The 24,574-nt window shown below is 34.6% G+C and overlaps 1 protein-coding gene across 1 annotated transcript in view; it reads right to left on the reverse strand.

Annotated features, from left to right (window-relative positions):
* The window catches only part of LOC150104628 (mitogen-activated protein kinase-binding protein 1-like), a 399,663-nt gene extending 378,674 nt beyond the window's left edge, over positions 1-20,989 (reverse strand). The window contains exon 1 of the mRNA XM_090395826.1: positions 20,875-20,989. Coding sequence (XP_090251952.1) covers positions 20,875-20,922 — 48 coding nt within the window. The 5' untranslated portion in view covers positions 20,923-20,989. The remainder of the gene's footprint in view (positions 1-20,874) is intronic.
* Positions 20,990-24,574: the final 3,585 nt, after the last annotated feature.

A 24,574-nucleotide genomic window follows, 5' to 3' on the forward strand; every position in this document is an offset into this window, starting at 1 on the left:
TATGTGTCTCCGCCTTCTGAGACGTCGATTTGAAGCACCACGCACGCTATTCTGGTTGACCATTGCAACTAGCAGTAGCATCAAGGTCAAGCAGTTAACTAAGTAGTGGGTGAAATCACACGCAGTTGCAACCCGCGATGGAAAGCTACTGATAGGGGATACCAGATAACTATAATTTGTTTCATTAAAGCCAGGATCCTATAAAAACAAATGCATCCATTTGTTTTTATTAGAAACAACTCAATGCCAGAAAAAAAAAGCTATAATTCCTTAAACAAGTTTTTCACCTAAGTTCTACTGCATGTAAGGACCCTGTTTCTCTTCAACAGTTAAAATTCTTAATGTAGTATTGTTTCTCTTGTTTATATTGCATTATTTATACTTAAATGAAGGACATCAGAAATACTGTACTTCGAATGTAAAGCAGGCAAATATTATGATCAAATATCGGATATAAGAAAAGCTTCTAAGAAGAAAATGGACTTCATAAAAACACTTGTTTTATTCTCTTAAAGTTATCATTACGACTGAGCCTTTTTTTTTTTTTTTTATCGCTGGTCGAGTTTATTTTTAAGTCAGCTATTCGATTATCTAAAACCTGTTCCTGAGAACTCCCTTGGGCAGGCGCATATTTCGACTGTCTTTTCCTGTCATTTTTAGGCCGTTTACCCAGCCTTCTTTAAACAAAGGTTTCTTGAACGCGAACCTTTCGACGAAGACTATAGAAACGCGTAATCTCTAATGTTTTTAACTTCATCCTACGCTGCTATTTTAAAAAAGCACGCAAACATGCAACCGTATAGAATCTCATTACCACAGATAAAATCTTCATTAGTGTTGATAATACAAATAACGACAACTCAACAGTGATGTATTAAGGGTGATATTTTATGAATTAAAGTCCACAGTTTTGTGGATGTGATAAATCATTCAAGTTCTGTGCATGGATAGTGTTTTTATTTCAGTAATCCTTGGAAAATTTTGTATTTAAGAAGAGCAAAACATTATTAATGACATTTCCTGTTATGTGATTTACCTAATTTAAACTGGAATTTTTAAAGAAATTAACTTGTGGGGGGGGGGAGAATGTTGTGTTAGCTACATAGTAAGATATCGGTTCATCTGTTGACCATTACATAAATTTAAATAAATCAGTGTCTTATTTTTTTTTTTTTTTTTAGGGAAATGTGCGTCAATTAGGATTCAAAATTTAATCCATGATTGGACCGGAATCAATGTGAGTATTTAAGTAGGAATACTTGTCTTTAATCGAATTATTGTATTTAAATGATTGAAGGTTTGATAAGGGTTAGCGGCGTTTTTTTTTTTTTTTTTTAAATCTTATAACGTATACCCCATTCTATGCGTCTAGAATAAGCTGGATTCGAAAACAACGTTGGAAAGATGTGTTGATCTACAACAGCTCTTTCGTTTAGTTCTTGACGATGTAACGAGTAGATGCTAGTAGATTCCACTGTTGTCTTGGAAACATTGAATCACATCTGTGATAAAGTAATAAAGTGTAGTAATAAGGAGTAGTAATAAAGAATTTTTTTTTTAATCTGCTGATTAATTCGGTAATCAGCAGATTAAAAAAAAAATTCTTTTTTTACGCGCAAGGGCACATATAAGAGTATGATGAACCTCCTTAATCATCTTTAAGACCCTTGAATACACTTCTAAACGTATTATAAAAATTCTGAATTTTATAATAAGATAATTTTCTATATATATATATTTTTTTTTTTTTTTCAAGAAATGCAATTTACTTTACTATATAATAGATGATTCGCGTATTAGCTAAATTGAGAAATATATTTTTATGAAAGCAGTTACAATACAAAAAAGTAAAAAAAAAAAAAATTGTTTAAATATCATCTTGAGAAGAAATATTCATTTTTCCGCGCTATCAGCAGTACTATCACAAATGGTAGTCATGCGTGGAAGCACTCTTTGGGTTCTCGGTAAACACGTTTTGGATTAAGGTGAGATACGATATCTGTGGTCACTTGGTTACTGGTAGACTCGGAAAGGCTTGCGGTTAAAATTTTGCTTTCCTAGCCGTTTGAGCAAGAAAAAGTTGGAAGGCTTTGCTCACTCCACTAGCCATCTTAGGGATGGTTGTTTGAACATGATTGAATGTCTCGGCTTTTTTTTAAACACGACCCACGATTATTAGAGATTGATTTTAATGATCAATAAAAATCAATCAATCAGTAAATAAATTCGAACTATTTTTCTCAATATTTTTATAGTCCCTTAATTGGTTTATTTAGGCAATTTCCATTTAACACTTACAAATAATTATCCAAGAAAACGAATAAATAGAATATAAGTGCACGTATATAGTCCTACATCTTTCTATTAATTGTCTCCATATCAACAAATGACGATGGATGTGACGTCACTATATTACTTTCACACATGTATCGGTATAATTTATTTCTATAAATAATATAGCTTATTATTTTCGGATAATAAATTATACTGTATCTACTTTAGTTAATCATACGTTAAAATCTTTTAATCTATACTTCCACATGTTAATAGTTTATAATATATTTTTAAATTCTAAATTGAGAAATATTACACACAACATATACTCTTTTTTAAATGACTTTCCATATCTTACCAATCATATTAGGACAGCGTGTTTCCTAAACATTCGCAATTGTTAGTGCTCTGCGGAGTAGTAATAGTAAATATTTATAATAAAGAGAAGTGTTTTTTAAAATATTTTGTATTTTAAACTTGACAATTTACTTATGCTTTATCTTGTCAACTACCAATAAGAAATGGAGTGTGTATGTGACTTCATTTATCAATACACACAAAAAAAATAAAATAAAAGACAATTGTTAGCCTCCCCCCCCCACTAGCGAATCACGTGAATCCAGAGAACAAATTATTAACTTTGATCGCTCCACGATCTGTACACTTTATAATGATGAATGAGGATGGCACCTCTTCAACACGCAACCCAAATTATTAGATCATTTAAACTCTATCACTGAAGTAGATGTGGTGGAGATTCCTCACGAGAGGGAGAGATTTCTTCAATCATATACCAAACTGTCTTGGATGTCTGAAAGTGCTAGCGACACTAATGACTTCGGAGAGCAATTTGGCGGATCTTTAATGGGCAGGTGGTGTTTAAAAATTGATTGACTTGAAGTTTTTTTCTTCCCTTCCTCAGAGTGAGAAAGCTAAAAAAAAATATTTATAATATAACGAAGTTTTTTTTTTAATTCGTGTATTGCGTAATAGTCTGCACGAATGAGAATAATTGTTAATATTCAAGGACTCGAGGATTGATGATCTCTTTAATAATGCACAACAACAATGTTACTTTTTTTTAAGTCATGACGAATTTTAGTCGTTCGTCATTGTGCTCATTATCTTATGTTCTACATAAAATGCATCAACTCTGATGCTATCTTAAACGGAGTGTCCATCTTTACCGTGAGCTCTTGCATTAATGTTACTCTTAACCTTAGTTTATCGTACAAGTAGGTCGAAGACTCCTTAAGGCTGAAGAACATTGAACAGGATCATGGAGAACTGGTTTTGATAGTCACTTATCCATGTGATCTAAGAATGCGTTTCTCAAGCAACAGACGACCGAATAAATAAAGGATATAAAGACAACAACAATAAATGTATTAAATGGCATACACGTTATAGAAAGGCACGTGTCCTCGCTAACAAAATCTACACCGGTTGTTAAAAATATGTTCCTTGCTTGTTAATAATTAACATTAATTGTAATAGATGTTAATAATATACGAGAGGGATCTTCGTATACAGTGTATACGATACACTATAATTTCCTTTCCAGAAAAGATAATCTGTGTAGACTGAGCTGTCATGCTCATGATAAATTGTCTTTCTCCTTCTTTCTTCGTACCATAACTTGAATGAAGCATCAAAACTGTCGACAGAGTTTAAAGCAACAATAAATAGAGATTCAAAAGAAGACTGATGAATTAAAGAAATGCCCCAGACACTCGATTTATTTACTCGAGGTCTGTAAATTTGCTTGCTTGCTCGTAACCGAATTGAATCATGTTTTTGGTTCTTCAATTCTCGTGGTTAACCTGGAGCACCTCACTTTTTTTTTTTTTGGATGAGCTGTCGACAAAAAAAAAAAAAAAAAAAAAAAAAAAAATTGCTTTTTAAACAGTGTAATAACCGTATCGAATATATTGGTCGGCTGAGATACATATTAAATTTATATCAATTTACTGGTATAAGGGAAGGTTGGTTGTAGCAATATAACACTTGAAATTCAGTTGGAAAGACCGAGTTCAAAGCCGATGAGACCTAAGCATTTAATAATAAAATAATTTAATTTAATTTAATAAAATAATTCCATAATAAAAATTAATAAAATTTATTAATTTTTATTGTTTTAGTATGATTCTAAAACTATTAAAAATTTATGTATCTGTTTAATAATGAAAATTCACGATACGTTACTTCATAAATAATACAAGTTTCCATAAAGGCAGGTCTTTTTTTTTTCAAAAACAAATCTAAAAAAATTTAATGGTTGTGGGAAGGGATCTGTACGTAAATGGCTTTCTTCAGAGGCCTCGAACCTATCCGTATTTATTTTGTCATAAAGGATTTTCAGGATTTGTATTAGACAGGTTGGTGTTCATCCCACGTAAAAGCAATTGCAAATGACTCATCGCAGTCTTCGTCTGACTAACGTATTTGGAATCATTTGTTTTAATATTTGATTATTTTTACATAGTTTAATGTCACATTAAAATAAATTACTTTACTGACCTTCGTACAATTGCAGAAAAACTAATTATATGAACGAATTGGGTTAATTATTTATTTTATAGTTGAAGTTCAAATAAATGAATAAAGGGTTTTTTATAATTTATGCTTCTGTCGTTCGTTGGCCTATTTAATACCGATTACTATTTTTCCAGTGATTTCGCGTTGTCGAAAGAGCTTACATGTGAAATGCATCCAGGTGCGCGGTCTCTCCTTGTGTACACTGAATGGAATATCAATTAAGGCGAGTCGTGTGGCGTTCTCACAAAGAATTCATTGAAAGGTACGTTGAGGACTGTTGCTTTCAGCAAAACAAATTCATCTTTGTGTAACTGCTTTCCGTGCGTGAACAAATTCCTTTCTCTATCTTATTTAAGTAGATAAATATAGCTTATTGATGACCTGGTTTGACTCTTAAAAACCATCCAAGTTGAATATTTATTTTGCTTTAGGCAAACACATCCATTAGTATACGTCTAAAAGATGACAAATTCAAAAACATTGGCCATGTATCTTAAATTGGAAATGTGTATCATTTACTCATATTCTAGCCTATTTCATCCCTCGTGCATAAATTATTTTTCGCTTTTTTTAAAAGCTAAATATTAAACGAACGTCTGATTTGCTGGAATTCAACAATGACCTGATCTCGCCATTCGATTTACTAACTCTACTCCCTTTAGGAATACTTAGATTGCAGCTTTACTCAGTGTGTTACGTTTGTTTGAAGAAAACTTATTGTATGAAATATTTTGGTATTTTAATTCTACAGATCTGGGATTATAACTTCCATGTCCACCAACATCGCTCTGGTGGTTCGTCACACCCAAAGAATAATTATAAGCTTGAGCCACAAATCTTTCTCCGACACAAGATTTTTTTTTATTATTTATTTTATTTTTTTTAATGCTTCGTGCCACTGTATGAAGGCAGAAGAGCGGAAAACTCCATTCTGATTCATGTGATTTCCGGCTGTTAACCTCATGACACGTTGTTCTACCTATGTTGTTAGGTCGAAGGCTTATTTCACAGGGCAATGTCAGGTAAAATAATTGTTTTGGGCGGTTCTATTTTTAAGGGGGGGGGAAGAATTGTTTGTTCCTGTTCCAAGTCACTGGAGGGAAGGAGAGAAAAAAGTGTCCATGAGTTCTTCGAGACTTAAACCAGTTTGGACTAATCAAGAATTTCACTCGGGTCTTTAGTATTCCTCTCTGATAACCTTTCAAATCGAGATCTGGTTGGTGACTCACCACTTGTTCATTTTTGTGTAGTTTACTTTATGCATAGCTGTTATTGTGCTTTTTTTTTTTTTTTTACTGTAATGCAGCATGAGAAAAATATTTCGGCTGCATCGAAATATTCTCCCATTCGGCCTGCTCTTTTAGTAGCGCATTCTTCTGCAATACCGTATAAATAGTTATCTCAGAGTCTAGGTAATGTCGCTGTTTTTAACATGCATTTCTATTAAATTTGTATTAAAAAAGATAGAATTCTTGTCGATGATGCTCTTTGATTGGACGCACCTGGATTCAAAGGCCGTCTAGGAGGTGAGGAACCTTTATAGGGATTTGCAGCTGAAGATGCGTTGGCCAGCTTTATATGGAAATTGTTCCAAGAATTTCTACCCTCGCAGTACAAATTTATCCAGTGAGAACATCCAATTGACATGCATAATACATACACGCCGCTCATGCGTCATGCTTCAATGAATTAAGCCATTCATTGAGCCTCTATCCCCCCCCCCTCAAAAAAAAAACTAATAGAAAAGAAAAATTAATTTGCGGTTTGATGGGCTATTGATCATGTTTAGAAGTTGCAACGTATACGATAATCTTCGTAGAAAGGTATTTCTGCGACTATCCACATGATCGCTAATTTACCTGAATTTGTAATAAGTCTGAAAATAACCTTCCGTAACTTTATCTCATATTATTTACAAAATATGATCCATTAACACGTTATTGCGTGAGCATTCAGTGTTGGTTGTTTTGAAAAGTGACGTGCAGTCTTCATTTCACTACAAGGAGCATAGGAATTCATTTTCTATAAGAATAATCGTGTGTGTGTGGCCATTGTGGAAGCCCCTTCCTCTGTGCATGCACATGTGATTGGAATGCCACAGCTTCCTAGAACATTAAGCGTGTGTGTTTTGACTCATCAAGACACAACTCCTTCCCCTACCAGTTATAGATATATGCATCTGCAAGGTTGGCGAGACTGGAAGATCTTTCAACATCCTTCTGGAAGAACATAAATATTTTTTTTAATCAGCAATAACTCTTAAAAAAAGCATCGCAACCTAATTAAAATATGGTTGAGTAAAACTCGTTAACATATAATAGAAACCCGTAAGTCTTGGAACTGCCTCTCAAGAACAAGGTACCTGCTACACTCCATAGCGGACGCTTTTCCCATAGCTAATCATTCTCTACTATGTGTAGCCCGCATATTACTATTTTTGTACCACGATAAGAATTCTGTGATAGAGACGAAATACTGGAGTCATTAAACCATATTATTTGATTTATTCCTGTGTAATGCCTCCATCCTCTTGTTTCCAATCAAGTGCATCTCTTCATATTCACAGGTAATTTCATCGGAATAATACACCATGACAGAAAGTGGGAAAAAATAAAACAAAACCGGATTCGGTTTCAGGTACAAAGGGGCGTCGTGCTCATTTGTCACATTTGCTGCTGTTAAGGATTACGGCCAGGGTGGGTGGGGTTATACCTGTCAAAATGCATTTTTTGTTTTTCTGGCCAGTTTTGAGGGATATATAACTAGAGTTTTTCCAGGAAGAAAAGCCATGCCACTTCCTTATGAGATTGGTAGCTCACCATCAAGAAAGACCTAAGATTCATACTCAGGACTTTCCAACCGAATGGCATTGTTGTTACCCCTATTGAGCTACGGAGGCTCGGTCAGTCCCAATGACTGGATCTCATTCCATATGGGCATCTATAGAAAAAGATAGAACTATTGCGAGTGGGATAGTATCCCTATGGAAGGCTTTATGCACTTCTGGAGTTTGTTTCGGCAAATTAAAGCCGTTCTTCAGGAGTGAAATCGATTGAAAATAAAATAGCAGGCTGAAAAAAAAAAAAAAATCGCCCTTGCTGTGTGGAAATATCATTTGTCGTTTACAAAATCTTACTCTAAGGAAAGACACTATACCAACCCCGTTTAAAAATTCAGAAGAGAATTTATTTGTTGGAAATTACTGAGATAGACCACTTTACATAATTACAGGGGAAAAAAGTTTCTTAATATATGGTGGTTTTGAAATTTCAGAAGCGCAGTGAGCAAAGCAGTTATTTCTCAAGAACTGTCAGCTTAAGTGTTTAATAAATTAAACTAATTAGGCTAATGATTAAGCAAATTCGTATTAAAATGTTAGTTATAAATAACTACATATAGTATATATATAGCACTGACTGTAAATGTACTGACTATATATACATACTGTATATATAGTCAGTATATTTACATTTTAAATATATAATGTTATTTAAAATTCTGAATAAATTTCACAAGCCGCGTACATCCTAAAATATATATATTACCACCATCTTTCCTTCAAATCATGTGGTATTCTTTCTTTTCACACGGATGGGCACCTTTCTGAAATGATGAGCATGATAATTTCAGTCTACACTTATCCCTCTCCGTATTTTTATGTTTCAAGTAACTCCCGGCCCTATCGGCATAATATGCATCATATATTATTATTATTATTTTATTTCTCACTGCAGCAGTCGTTGCAGGTTGCATCTTCAAATGCAGCAGACAGCTGTTGAGTGGGTTAGGTGGCGTCATATAATTCGAGGTCATTAACTTGTCTGTGAACACCATCTGATGGAAAGGTTAACATTACGTACCTTCTCAGGTACCGAAGTTCATATATTCTTTAGAAAGACAAAAGGAGAAGAACGTGGAACACATTAATTTAACAATGGGATAGTTTAAAAGAAGCGGAAGTTTGCTTTTAGAGGAGTCGAAAACCGAGGTGACGTTGCATCTTTTGCTGTTATCAGAGAACGTTTTCAGAACGAACGGGGGAAGCAGAGGGGATCTGAGAATAACGATAGTGTTTGTATAATATGCGCGTGTAGGAAGGGTAAACGAGAAAAACACGAAACCGGAAGTAGCCATAAGTTTAAATTATAAAAAAAAAAAAAAAAAAAAGAGGAAACTTTCTACACGCATGGGATCTTGTCAAACCAGCAGCAGGTAATGATGCAGAAACCCGTTGAATGGATGATAAAATGGAGTAGCCTTGGGAGTATTCAGTACCATTATCAAGCACTGGCAAACATGAATTTTGGCGATTTATTTACTTCATGCATAGCAGTAGCTATAACTTTGCTTACTAAAGTGTTTAACTTTTTTTTTTTTTTTTACATTCATTGACAAAGCAAATAGAATTTGTACGCAAAATTTTGGAGAGTGTTATTCTCAGGTATCGGCAGGATGTATTGAGGAAATTCACATTTTGAATGTGAACATGGTCAAATCATTTGGCGTCTGATCATTTGTTTAATATTAGACAGGCCGATAATCTTATCATTAACTCAGGTACACAGATTTGTGATATTCAATCTGAATACATCATCCTGCAAAGCTCTTTATACAGTGGCAACAAGTCAAAGCAGACAACAGATAAAGCGGGCTAACTGCTCTTGTAGAAATGAACGATCTCCCAATGTGCCTCTGGTTGACTGCTCTGAGGAATGTGGGTTAAAACAAACTTTTGCTTCTGAACTTGTCTTAATGAATGTGAGAAAGATAAGTCTCAAAGTTTCGTCGAATATAACGATGGACATCGCAGACCAGAACATCAGATATTTCTGATTTCCATTTGTAGGAGGTACAAGTCGGTCGTAAACAGAGGCTTCAGTTGTTGTACCATTTGTTCATCTCCTCATGTTAATATTTAAATTTATATAAATTATTAACATGAAGTAGCAATTTATTTTTTGGTTCTTCTTCGGCTTGTGCCACATCATAATAATGCCAAAAGGCTTAAAATAACGTTCTTATTTTAACTAAGTAACATTCTTATTAGTAGTTTAAAGACTTCATATTTATATCAGAAAGCATCTCGTCATTTTTAATTTACGCACTTATAACTTTATTAGCAATTTCATTACTCCTATAAAGATCATTAATTTAAGGTTACATAATTCATATAAAAAATAATAACATGGAATGCAGTCTGCTTCGAAAACAGTAAAAAGTTTGTTTTTATTCGGGCACACGTGGCATATATTCACAAAAATTGATCTCGTGAATTTTCGCGTTCCTCCAACAATACTGTGAATAACACAGACAAAGCAAGTGCTGTAATCGATCAGGGAATCGACATTGGTGATTCAAATCAAGTGTCAAGTCAGAAGAGCCGATTCACAGGAATGAAAGAACAATGGAAGGATAATTACAATGCGAACAATGGAAGATAAAATTAGATGGGAGATATTCTTTTGGTAAAGCCAAAAAGTTCACTTTTTATTTTTTTATTTGAAAATGCAGGATGTATTTTACGTCGATACGTAGTTCCACAAAAAGATAGGGTATTTTAATGAACTTGTGTTGGAAGCACACAAAGAGGAGAAGAACGAACCTTCGAATGATAATAGCATCGATTCTGTTCTTCGGGAGAATCTTTTCATTGCAGGTCATTGGTGCAGAAACAATTCTTTCAACAGTCACGTGATAGGATTCAATTGTTATCATCGGGTACATTGTTGAGCACATCGTTCCCTGCTAATGTCTTTTTTAAATTTTTATAACTATTCTACAGGAAATTCGGCATTGCAGTACTTAGGCCCACTCAGATTTCGACCAAGTTGCTTGTTTTAACTTTGTAATAATTTCTTCCGTATGGGGATCTACCGAAATTGTAAATACGGAAGTTATTGTGGTTATTATTATTCTATCCCATAACATTACAGTATTATCCTCTTTTTTTTTTATATATAGTTGAAATAAAAGCTTTATTGTAACGTATGTGACCTAAGAGTAGCTGACCTCATTTTTGAAGTGTTATTTGTGCAGCTGAACTCGGAAATAGCCTGACCACTAATTAGCTTCCTTGAGATTTTGACCTCAGATAAGAAACTGAAGGAAAGATTTTTTCAGATGATGTGCGATTATTAGGCGACTTTTTTTTTAATAACAGATAATCTAATCGCTCCATCGCTTACTTCTGGAAAATAGACGTACTTGCAATAATGAAAGTCATAATGTACACGCATGATAACGGACAACCTGTTTGTCGGTGATATACGTATTGCAGGATCTAGTCTGTAGTCGTTTCCGTCTTTCAAAATGCCTGTTTAGCACATCACGAAGTCTGTGAACGTTAGGTCGTAAAGACAAACACTTAATGCCGAACTCCTCAGTTTTATCAAATAAGCAAAATTTTACCCAGGTAGCTCAGCACTGCTAATGCTTCAGTACAATATATATATAATATTTTTAATCACAAAAGCATCTTTCTTTCCACACCAGATGTCACTTAATACATCTAAACTGCATTGTTGAATGATATGTAAAGAGCGCATGGTGTTTTCAGTGGACCAAATTTAAATCAAATCGCGTAACTTTGCCTTTATACTTAAAGAAATATGCGTGTTTCTTTTTTTTAGACATAATTATTTCTTCTATAGAAAATTAGTTGTTTGATGTTTTATTTTAAAATATCTCGTATTTTAAGTAAATAGATATGTATTCAATAGGTTGATCTTAATGTTTTCAAGTATCCTTTTTGTGACCATTCGATGCGTATTATCCTTAAATTTAACAGAATTTATATCTAGTTCTTGGAATGATATGCAATATTTAACATCCTGTTATTGTCTGAAAAACGTCTCAGTTCCTGTTTGAAACTAACTAGTATGGTATTTGCTATAATAAGATTGGAAAAGGAATAGTAAGATCTGTTTGGAGTAAAGCCTATTTGTAACATAGGATTGTCAGAGTTTTTAGCAATGGCAACCCTGAATTAGTTCTGTTTGTTAGCAATAGCTTTGGATAATTTTTTCCCCTGTTTCCGAATATTGCAACAACAATTAAGCAATTCATTGTATGTAATCTTTCATTCACACTTAGTCAGCTGCCTATGGCTCCAGAAAATATGCTTATATGTGCATAAAAATTAAACCAAGTTCTGAAATGGATCATGTTTAAGTTATAAAAAATTAATGCACAAACAGTTTATAAAATGCAGTTAGGTTTCACTTATGAAAGTAGCGATCACAAATATTTAAGAATAATTAATCAGTCGAAATTTTCGAGAGGAGGACAGTTGTCTGACTCCTTTTCCAATAAATGGTGTTGGAAAAGGAGTTAAGACAATTGCACAGAGTTGCTGTAATTCCAATTTAATCAACTAGTCCTGGAGGACGTTTTTTGATAAGCCACCTGTGATAAATTTAAAACAGGATTGCCATTTCTGCATGAACTCATACAACCCCAATTGCACAATATAATTTATAAAACAGCAGATATTGCGGATATCCTTAACACTACCGGCTTTGTTATCATTCACTGTACGTGCGGAATAAGTTTAAGAATGGCTCATCAACAAAATGCCCAACTCTAAAACCTCTAATTGTTTTCAACTGAATTGAACATGAGATAAACTCGGGAGTAGCGTATTTCATACATGGGGGGGGGAGGTGATTAATTGTACGTAACAATGGTGAAACCATTTCATTGTTGGTGAGTACGTGGAACATACAAGGAAACTGTTGAACAGATAGGGAAATGTGCTGAGGCGAGTATACTGTAGCGTAGACAAGCAACAAATAACCCTGCGTGATTCACTAGAAGCGTACACTCCCCCACTGATGATTTACAAGATATGGAGATAACGCGAGAACCAGAAAACTCGGATATCAAGAGAAGAATCAGAACTTCGTGCACTTAGCTATTCAAATCGCTTGTGCTTGTAGAAAAGAAGGAAGCTCAGCATGGCAAGGCGAAAAGTCAAAACTGGTTTTTCAAAAAGAACAAAACTGGAAAGGTCAGAAACTAGCAGGTTCATTTTCAGGGTTAGATTCATCTTCTGCCTCTGGAAGCAGAATTAAACAGTTTCTGCCCAGAGAAGCCGCAAGCACAATGGAGCATTGCATGCGTTTCTGAATCTGTATTCTTGACCGTTAAAATTCATGCTTTGCATAAGATAATTCTTTCCACTCTCTTAAATATCTGGAGAATCAAACGTGGTGAGTCTGAACTGGAAATTTCATGTTAGCTTGGCCAAAGAAGGATCAAAATAATTCGGCTAAACCAATCAGGATAAGGAATGGTCAACCCAGGTCGTCATCTCTACAAAACTATATTCACGTGACTTATTCTATTTTACAATAGGTATTCACCTTGCTTTTTCTACTAAAACTGTTGAAATAGATGTTTGTAGATATCAGATTGATTATGAACCAAAATTAGATTAAACTTGAATTTTTAGCAATGCTCTTAAACCTAACTTTGTACTAGACTTTGGAATTGTGCTACGCAAGCAGACGCATTGCACAAACAGTTGCTTCCGTAATCTGATATCCACAATGTTCAAATGAGTATACAAATGAAAAACAGCTAACGTTAAAGTTCCGGGAACTCCCAAATGGTTAAAATACCAGCTCATAAAAAAATGCAATCATTTGATGTAATAATAATAAGATAGGTAATATGGAAACGTACACTACCTGATTTGGTGTTGGCATGTTTCGAGTCTGGCTGGAATACTGATAAACGAATGTAAAAACTAGCACAGTTTTAAGGTAATAACCACGATTCCAAAGGGCCAAAACTCAGCAGGCATCCCTAAAAGTAGAGGCTTAAGTCTCCGCGCTAAAGACTACAAATCATCTACACAGGAGGTCGAGATACTAACACACTCTCCAGTGCAAAAGTAACGAATCAGTTCATTGCGGATTATAGAAAGACGAAGTACTTGAGTGCAATTCGGTGTCTTAGTTTATACGACGATAGTTGAGGACGCTTTTCCATTTACAAGCAATGAAAGAACCCAAATTATTGCGTATGCGATGCGACATCAACCCTGAGGAGTGCTTTAAAGTGGAGCTGATGATAAAATAAAAACGTAAATATTACTAAACCGGTCGTGGGAAAACATTAAAAGTGGGCGAAAGATCGATAGAATAAAACAAGTAGGTATCACAAATGGAGGGCGGATGTAAGGTGATAAAAGTGACTACGTGGAAAGCGAGAAGGTGGTGGCGCTGAATTCTGCATCGGTGTTCAGAAGGTGTCGCTGAAAATAAAATCTCAAGGGTTTAAGTGTGCTCCTTCCTCGGCACAGTGATGAGGAAGAGGCACACTTGGGAAGTACTGATATGAAGCTTTTGGGTGTATGTGAAAAATGGGGCACCCTAGAACTGGCGATGCACAGGACAGGAGTGCAATTAGAAATATCTTCAGAAAAGGAAAGTCGATAAATTAATCGAAGTATGCCTTGAAAAGCTAATAAAAATATGTATAAATAAACAGAGGAAGCCCCACTTTTATTCTCCCTAGGAAAAAAAGGAAATCCTTATTTGTATTACGAAATGAAAGTGATGTTTTTCCCACTTCCTAGATATTTAAGGTCATCGTAAATTTCAGAAAGAAATGGAGTGCCTCCGTAGCCCCGATGCTTTTGATTACAAAGATGTAATCGACGTAGGCTTGCTTCCATCCTGCTGCGAGACTTGATTTATATAAGGACTTATATAAATCAAGTGGATATTAAATCCAGCATTATTTCAAAGCCGTATATATACAGAAACTATAAAAGTTTCGTACGAAATTAGTTTCTGTATTCGGCTTTAAAATAATGCTGGATTTAATATCCTCTTGATTTATATAATTTTGCATCGCCGAAATAAAGCCTTTTGGCTCTTTATTTTAGTAAAGTCTATAAGGATTTTTGAACAGAGTTAGCCGGCCTTTTTACGGATGGCACAGTTGTGGAGAAACAAATTAGCCAGGGAAGAGAGATCTCACTCACCACATAGCCCTAGTTCTTTCCCTTACGCTAAATTTTATTTTGTGGCTCCAACCAACGAAATGTTTTTTGAACGTATAGTACATTCCTACCGTGGATGGGACTAAGGAATTTTTGTATTTTTATTATAATTTATTTTTACATAGACCGAATACCCCTGTTCTAGAGATCTAGAAGCCGAACCTGAAACTTTTTTCAAGCCACTTCATGCCTCCAATAAACAGATTGAGATAGTTAACCTGTGAGAAATAGTGGGATCAGTATGTAGGTGATGGAGTTTTAGGTAATGACAGAAAAATAGAATGGGGGAAAAATTCCATTGGCAGTCCTCTTTTCCCCACATGTGTTATATCATCTGCAATAAATGTAAGTCTATTTATACCATGTCACGTTTTAAGATATTAATGAGATGCATAACAAATATTGAAATCACTTATCAAAGGTTATGTGAATTAATTCAAATCAATGCACATAATTTAAACTATGTAATTATAGTAACCTATCATGAGATAAAAAATAAAAACAGCAATAATACTAATCAATTCCAAACAGGCCTAATATAATGAGTTGCTATCTTACACATCTTAACCGTGCACATTACACATCTTTATTATTGATGAGTTAACCTCACTGACCATTCCACTACGATGCATGCTAATAGAAGTCTCATTATTTAAATATAGCCGCCTTCAAAAAATAATTTCCGTTGACATATTTGAATAAACAGCGAGCCAAAACGAAATCTATATTTACATTGACCAAGTTACGTCGATAATGTTGTTAGTTAAGCTTAGTTTTATCACGAGCTACATCAATAGCCTTTACTCGAAAACATTAAAAGACTCAGCATGCATGGTGATGCGTCAATAATGCAGAACCTGGTTCACCTGTAATTAGGACCTGGGCCACGTGCTGAAGACGTTCCCTCAAGGCGAAGGCCGTCTAGCACTAATCACATCAACCCGATTCCAGACAGTGAAACGAAAGCGTGCATATTTTCTCGTCCTTTAAAAAAGAAAGAACCAAATCTCGTGAAGGGTAGTGATCTTTTCGAGATGCCTTAAAGGCACGTGCCGTTGCACGATCTAAAACCCGAGATAATATCCCTTTGTGTGTGTGAGAACCGTCTTGCTAACTTTCCACTTGGAGCTTGCCATGTTTAAATAGTAGTCAAATCGTAAATGACCTGAAATAATTGCCGATCGTTACTTTACCAATTACTGTGTTGATAATTTAGCATCCTTTTTAACAACATAACAGTCGTGAAATTTATTTGTTTTTTTTTAATATAAGTTGCTTAAAAATTAATTTAAACTGGTTTCCTATGGAATGACGTAGATACAGTTAATGTGTTAATGGTTGAGTTTTATTTTAAACGCCAACCAACTTTGATGAAGAAGAGTTCTGCCAATATAATGTATGTCAGTAGGCTGTAGACCTGCCAACTGTACTGATAGCCTACTACTGTGTTTAGCTCACTTTACAGAGGCCTGAATCTTATTTAGTAAAGAGTTCTCGATAAGAATTTGTGCTATGAAAAAGTAGAACATGCAATCAGGCTGTAAATATAGTAGAATAATAATGGTAAGAAGAGACATTAAAAAAAAAAAAACTGGGTGCAACTGCAGCATAGATTTGCTCCCTCAAAGCAAGATGTGTTGCTTTGAAGTTGTTTATGCTATAGGACTTCATTATTTCGATATTTTTCTGCGTTTCCGCATCCCTCTCTCTCTGTGTTCTGCAATCGCATTATTCTAACTGTAATTTTGCTGATGTCACACACACTTGTTTTTCCTGTTTGACGTGTGACACATTCCAGACCTTTTTTCCTTCAATCTTTACACCTACACCCTCTTTGACCTGAGAGCATCATATCTTCCGCCTTGTGGTTCTTCCAACAATCAACTACTGAATATCTTTTTAAAGCATACTTTGGCTGTTTACAATGGCTTACAGTTTGTGCCTTTTGTTATACATCAAATATGCGCATAGAATAGTTTACTTTCATTTTATGAGATTTTTTTTGTGTTGCATTGCTATTTTTAATGTTAGTAAATTCTCCTGATCTAAATATTGCTTACGTATAGTCTATACAGCTGAAATGCTTGGTATAAACCGAGGCAGTTGAAAATGCAATTCCCTACCGCAAGCAGCCAATTAAAGACGGACCAACGTCATTATCTGAAATAAATCTATGATGGAGCAGACGCATAAATACCTAACAAAAACCAGTTCTTTAGAAATCTCCTTCTGAGAATTCCAAACACTAGTTTGTGAAGTAGTTTCCAGGAATTTTAGAAATATCTTGATTTACCCGATGTTGAATCATTTTTATATTGAATATGAGGATTTTTCGCTGATTGAAAAAGTTCTGAGCTGACATATTTTGCTTCAAAACAAAATATGCGATGATTTAAAAATGGCGTTGGATAAGTTGATGTAGCTCAGTCATCAAAGAAGAGGTAAAAAATAAAAATTGCTGATGGTTGAACAACCATCCAACTAACAGGCTGCAGGTTTGAATCTCGCGGATATAATGCATATGTAGTTGTTTCTTTAAGGAGGGGAAAACCTGCTTATTGAAGACCTGAACTGCTGAAAAAGTTCCATTTGATCTCTAGAGCAGGATTATTACAAAGAAACTCAGACCATTCACTGTATCTATCGAGAGTGGGCTAAAGTTTAAATTTGTAGTAACTCCACTTTTTTGCATACTGAAGAGCATTCGACTTCGCCATATATTTAAAAGTATCCGCTGTAATCTAAAGCACATTGCTGAGAACATGAACGTGCAAACTTCTGTTATTTGCTTAGCCAAAACAAAGATATAATTTCTTGTACTACTCAATCCAGCAGACTTTTCAGGAATATTTCATGTCAGTTTTAAGGCACAAATATTATTATTATTGAAGGCAGCATATCATATGAATTTTGTCAAATGGTCTTTATAAGAATTACCACTTAAAACCCACTGTTCTGTCATGCTTGATGGAATTTTATTCCATAGGTTTTTCATATCGGTATTGGACGCCATTTGTTTTATTTTAATCAGCTTTTTATCTTATAATTGAATTTTACCAAAATAAATATTTCATTTGATTTATAATACGGCTTCCTAAGAAGCTATGATATAAACCTCAAATATTACACCGCATAACTATATATATATATATATATATATATATATATATATATATATATATATATATATATATATATATATATATATATATATCCCAATGATACTTTAATAGAATTGGAAATATTTGAGTCTAGTAATAATGCAATATTTTGAATTTTCGAAGAGTCCGTTAGAATTACTCCAGTAATTATATAATGTTAGAATATTTTATAAAATTATATAATACTAACTTGTAATAAAAAATTTTTTGTCTGATTATTATAATACTATATGTTATAGTAAAGCCTATTTTTCTCGGATATTTTGAAGCAGGAAGTTTGAGTTCTAAACCCATTCGGGGGTAGATTTGTATTTTGAACGAAATTTAGACCCCCCCCTTTCCACAGCTGTCCACTGTTATAGCTCTTTGTTGCTGCCGGACAACACGTACAAAAATTATGGATGCCAGGTGTTCCTCCCGAGGCACTTCAAAAACTGTCCAATACCCGTGTGTTATCTGTGAGTCGACATTACGGTTACATGTAGTTCACAAATATTTTATCTACATAAAATATAAATAAAAGTAATAGTTTGTATTGTTTTTGGTCGGGTTGCAAGAATTCTAAATTAATTTCTAACATAAAGTTCATTGACCACAGGAGGATTTCCCCGTTTTATTTTAATTATTCATATTATTACATTATGTTCTTTAAATATTTAACAGTAAACTATTTTAAAAAAATTAAAATAGGTAGCATTTAAAAATGGTAAGCAGGTTGTAAGTGAGCGAATGCTAATACAGAATACGGTGTGACGTGTCAAACAAAAAAGTAGGCATAATAATAGCTTCTGACGGGCAGTTATACAAACAGTAAAACGAACTAAGAAATCTTTGGATATTTTCATTATTATCATTAAGCCTAAAACTATTGGCAATCACTTACTAATTAAAGGCGAAATTAATACATGAACAGCAATTGGACGAACAAAAGAGTTAGAATAAAGAAAATCAAGAATACAGGTGATGTATTCATAAGAAAGTGACACAGGAAATATTAAATCCATAAGATAACATTAAACAGGAAGCTGTCGATTTGAGGAGTGGCATAAAAAAGTGAAGTACATGATTAACAAAATTGCTATTAAGCCGTAGTGACTCATGGGATTGAAATTGGTGCGAGGTCTCGAACAGCTGCAAAGCGATGTTAAAAAATTATTTCGAAGATGAAAATTTGGATTGCAGCAAAAACTAAAATATGAAAAGTAGAAATATTTGTAGGGAAAGGTGAAGAAAAAAAATTAAGATGGTGAAACAAAAGAGTCACAGTATTAAATTTCGCTTCGGAATTAATCTATGCGGATAATTGAAATAAAGAAGGCCATTACCTCCAAGAGAATGACCTCCAAACTCTCGACCAGATGTTTGAAAGGCCTTAGGGGGAATTAATGAAACGAATTAGGTGACTTGAAGGACAGGAAAAGATATTCAGAGCCTTGGAAAAAAACATTAAAAAATCTATGGTGGATAGATGACACAAATGTATGATAATAAAACAAGTCAGTCTGGGGAACTGACAGCTGAGTAAACACGGAGATAATTGAACTCTATCAAGAACCAATTGCAGGTTACACTCCACAACTAAATTCGTATGCTCATAAATTACAAAAAGCTTCTTTGAGCAAACAATATGCGTTTAACATTCTAATGAATAATTTGAAAATCATTCTTCTCCCATCTTAACACTAAAGGAAAAATCTTAAGTAAATGCAACGAATCTCTGTGTGGGGAAAAATACTCAACTGAAATAGATGGGATAAAAAAGGAAGTCGTTAAGGAAATTTAGAAAGTGGAATAATTTACGGTCTAGTAGTGATCGCAAAAATAGTTGTGAATCTTATTTAGAACGAACGCACGTGCGCATTTAAAAGCAGTCGAAAGAAGCGACATTCAGAAAGGAAATTAAGAGATTAAATTATTCAAGAAAGTTAAGAGGATTAGTGTTCTTAAGAAGTGTTTAAGGAAAATGCTGAGTCTGAAGAAAAACGACTGATTGAACTTTGTACGCATTTTTCAAATGAACCAGAGGCGTTAAGGAAAAAGTTGTGTAAATTTTTCCTTGATAGACAAAGTCTCATTCAGTTACTTGTAATGTAATTAGTAAAACTAATCGTTGGATTTTTATTATCTTAATACCCGATTTACAAAAAAAAAAAAAAAAGTTATATGTGATTCTTAAGAGATTGTACAAAATATAAGCTTAAAATTTATGTATAGCTATTTGAAACGTAAAATATATTAAAGAAAACTGATACCATTTGCAGTAACCCAAGAGCAAAAATCATTAATTACTTAAAAAATTAATTTAAAAAAGGTTTAGCATACATAAAATTCTTTGTCACTGTCTAATAATTAAACTTAATCGCGCGTGTTCTGTTTCCTCTTAAATTGTTGAAGAAAAATAGATTCATATTTCATTATTGTTATCAGGAAACAATAGAGAATGCAAAATATTACAACGCATATTTAAAGAGGGAAAAACATTATTGCAAACTATAATAGCATGTATTATCTTGTTTGTTGTCTTCAGATATATCATTTATTGTTAATCCTACGTGTTTTTAGCATTAATTTTTTTGTTGATTGATTAAAACTATGGTTCGTCAAATTTATTTATAATGAAAGGACGCCCTCTAGATGTATATTAAACTCTCGTCGTAAAGCCTATATATATATATATATTAGCTGTATTCAAAACTATAATGTAATCATTTAACACATACACTTCATAGACTTGAGATTATTACGTATCATAGCTCATCACTCTGATCTTAAGAGCAAAACTGAACGATCTACAGCCTTGACTGGCAGTCTGCTTTTGGTGCGGCAGGTGTTATGACATCACACACAAGTGATTCATTCTTTCAATATTCTACATCTATGTCCACTTACCTCTTGCGTTTCGGTGTATTCCCCGGTCCCACTATTTTTATTATCCATGGTTCAGAGTTTCATCGTTTCACACGTCGGACAGGCCCGCCGCCGTACTCCCATGTGGCCTGAAAACAAGTAGACACTGAACGCCAGCCCGCAACTCCGGCGGATACGTCGTCTGTGTGTATGTATGTGAGTGTCTGTGTGTGTGCGTGCTCGCGCGCGCGTGTCGTTAGACTGTACGTTTTCCAAGGCCTGAGGGCATTCGCCGCTTCAAGCAGACGCGACCTCACCCCTCAGTGAAGCCAATGCGGTAAGCTGTGTATGTAGGCCAACAACAGCACAGGTGGGCCGTACAGCTCGGTACAGGTACAGCTGCCACAAAGACGGGGGAAAGAGGATTTGCTCTCCGGCAGCAAGTCTGCATACTTTGTCTTCTTTTTCGTAACTTATCCATGTGGCTTTTCTGACTTGCTTTTTTTTTTCCCTTTTCCTTTTAAATAACAGATGATAGAGCGACGATACCTTATATGATGAAACGTATAACAGCTGAGCTACGTAACGTATGCGAAGCAATTGGTCTCTTAGATGCCATCTGTTCAAGAAAGTCGTAACTAGCAGTAGGCATCGGTAAATGTCAAAGTCCACCACAGAACTGCACACCATTGCAGTTAACTGATAGCGAATTTATAGTTTTGAAACGATAATGATATTAATAGCGAAATAATGACACGGTAACCTTTCAATACGTGCACTTTTTATTTTAAAAAAACTATTGTTCCTGTTATTTTTAACTAGATAAAAATAAAGGGTGCGCTGAGATTATTCAATTACAATGCCCAGACAGGCAAGGAAGTTAAAGATGTTGCAAGCTGACCTTAATTACATTCCTGTCTATGCATTTTGTAGGTTTCTTGAATAAAGTTGACTGGAGCTAGCCGCTACAAAGGCAACAATACCAGAATCCAGTGCCAGTTAATTAGCAATGGCCTTTATGTGACTAGCCGAAATTTTTCTAGTATAGTCTGATTTAACAATGAGGCTCGCGCGAGTCTAACAATGCAGGGTAGAATCTTGCAACAGTTATTGAAATTATCCACAATAATGTATTAATGCTTACATTTTTAACCAGATTTTTTTTCATCTTCCTCTTCTTTATTATTCTATATTTACTTGAATGAATAGAATCCATTCTTTCAATTTGTACATATAGTCGTACGACTTGACATCCATTATCATATGTGAAACATGTGCATCTGCATTTCTGATTATTGGACTAGCTCTTATCATTTACTTTTTTCTTTATTTTCTTACTTTGTTTTGTCGTAAACGTGATGCGCTCGCACGAGCCAGTATAATGATATAATAAAGAGATCACGGTTAAATTCAGGAAAAGCAGAACAAACCTTCACCTGAAAAAAAAAAGTGTTCTATTCAGCTTTGCAGCTGAAGAAGATTGATGATAGACAGACAAACCCTTGACCTTGGAGAATTACTTGGAACTGGAAGAAATTTCTCAAGAATGCTGCAGGGAATGTAAAGGATGCGAAGAAAATGTAGAGGCCATAGAAAGAGAAAGATTAAAGGTGCAGACTTCTTGATTGACTACGCATATCTATTGTTCGTATAACAAAGGCTGCTGGGTCAAAAAAAATTGAATGATTCAATACGTCTTTCTTTCTCTTTTGCTCCAAACGAATTGTCTTTACGGAATCCTTATTCTTATGCATGCACAGTTATGAACATATAAAGGGGAGGTCCCGGTCATGTCATGGATGATTTAGGGGGAGGAGAAATGCGAATTAAGTTATGATTTATTTTTTTTTTAAATTACAAATTTTCTAACCTCAAATTGAGTAATGCATTACGTACACATGCAAAGGTACAATAAGATAAATAGTCAAGATAAATTCCTCACAGTGTTATGCATGTTAAGATATTCTGATGCGTGTATGCTATTTTTAAAGTTTGTACAAGGACAAAGGGCTGTGTGTCAATGTAGAAGCTATGCAAGCTTACAAGAATTATTAATATTAAACAATGTGTGTGTGAGTTTCCCCTGAACCATACGGGAAGGAGTGCTCATACGTGGAAATTCCTAGTGTACTATATTTAGCAGTTATGTGATTTTGATTGTAAATTAAACCTTAAATAGTAAATGCGAAACTAACAAAAGAGACTTCTGGATGGAGCTAATAAATCTTGGTGTATGTAAGATTAAAAAATGATTATTAAAAATTATTTTAAAAAAATGAGAGAAAGATGACCTCAGCGTTAATATCTGATAACTACTGAATCGACCAAGCAACGGCGCCATCTTGCCTGGTCTTTCTTTTGAATTAACTTGGGTTCGAATTCCATAAAAACCTTTTAAATTAAACTTAGGCGAGATCTCCTGCCTCATACGGAGGTTGGAGGCTTCCCTCCTCGAAATTCGAGTTTTTAATCCTCCCATTCTCTAAATAATCAACCATCGGCCGAAGAACACACGCAGCTAAAATACACTTAACCGCCACATATGTTTAATTACATCCAAGCCAAGCTAATCATATAAATTAATTTAATAACTTTCTTGTAGGTTTGGTAAACTTGGTTTGCGTGCATTGTGAGTAAAGCCCCAGCATGTGATATTTCGGAAAGGGGGGGGGGGAGTAAAATCCATCTCTGTCCTTATGAGGCCAGTTAACTCACTTTCAGTATAACCCTTCAAAGAATGACGAGAATTGCACCGAGTCTCTCCAACCAGAGGGCATCGTTGCTGATGGCTGGTTTAGTATGCTGCCGCTAGAGAAAGAACGAATAATAATAAATTTTGATATCGTAAATTATGTTATAAAAAAACTCGCTTTTATTGTTTTTCTCTCCCCGCATTTTGTTGCATTTATGGCCCTTGCATTTGGACCCGTCTGACGTCAAATCGTCAGACGGGTCCAAATGTAACGAGCCTATCCGACTGTTTTGAGAAAGGATAATCCTTGGAAGAGAAATCTCATAGTACAGTGACGCACCCAGAAGGGGGGGGGGCAAGGAACCCTGCTATCCCCAAAGAAAAAAGGAAAAAAAAAAACACTAGAAAATTTTCCAAAAATCTTTACCTAATTAAAATTCTTTTTTTTTTTTTTTTTATTTATGTTGTGTTATGTCTTCTATTTCTATACTACTTATGCATTAGCGATCAGTGCAGATGTTCAGTCATAGGTTGTATACGATGCGTAGTGTGCATTTTCAAATCGTCTACTCAACTCGCTTCCCCCACTCCACAAGATTAAATCCTGAGTGCTCCAGTGTATGATTTTATACGATCGTGTGAATGAAAGGGCTCACTTCTGAATTGCTGCAAGATTCGCAACACCTTATCTCATCATCGTAGGATCCTTGTGTAGAATTCAGAATGTTATTTTGGGAAATGGGCAGAATTATCTCCGATGGATGTCTCATAATTTAAAAACTGGATATTCAGTTAGCGTGAAAGGAACGCTTTTAAGACAGTTTTGTTGTTATTCAATAAAACTAAGATTATGTTCACAATAATCTTTAATATACTTTGCTTTACATTATTTATATTCGTTTTTTTTTTTTTTAATCCCCAACAATCATGCTCTACCATCATCGGCTGCTCTGTTATGGAACTCTCTGTGTCGCTCTTGTCACGAGATGGAGCCACCATCATGTACTTACTGATAGCTATTTGTTGGAAAAATTATGTGAGGTTTCAAGA

This window comes from Typopeltis vanoorti, chromosome 7, assembly GCF_054136105.1.
Source record: "Typopeltis vanoorti isolate ZY-2024b chromosome 7, IOZ_Tvanoo_1.0, whole genome shotgun sequence".
Taxonomy (NCBI): domain Eukaryota; kingdom Metazoa; phylum Arthropoda; class Arachnida; order Uropygi; family Thelyphonidae; genus Typopeltis; species Typopeltis vanoorti.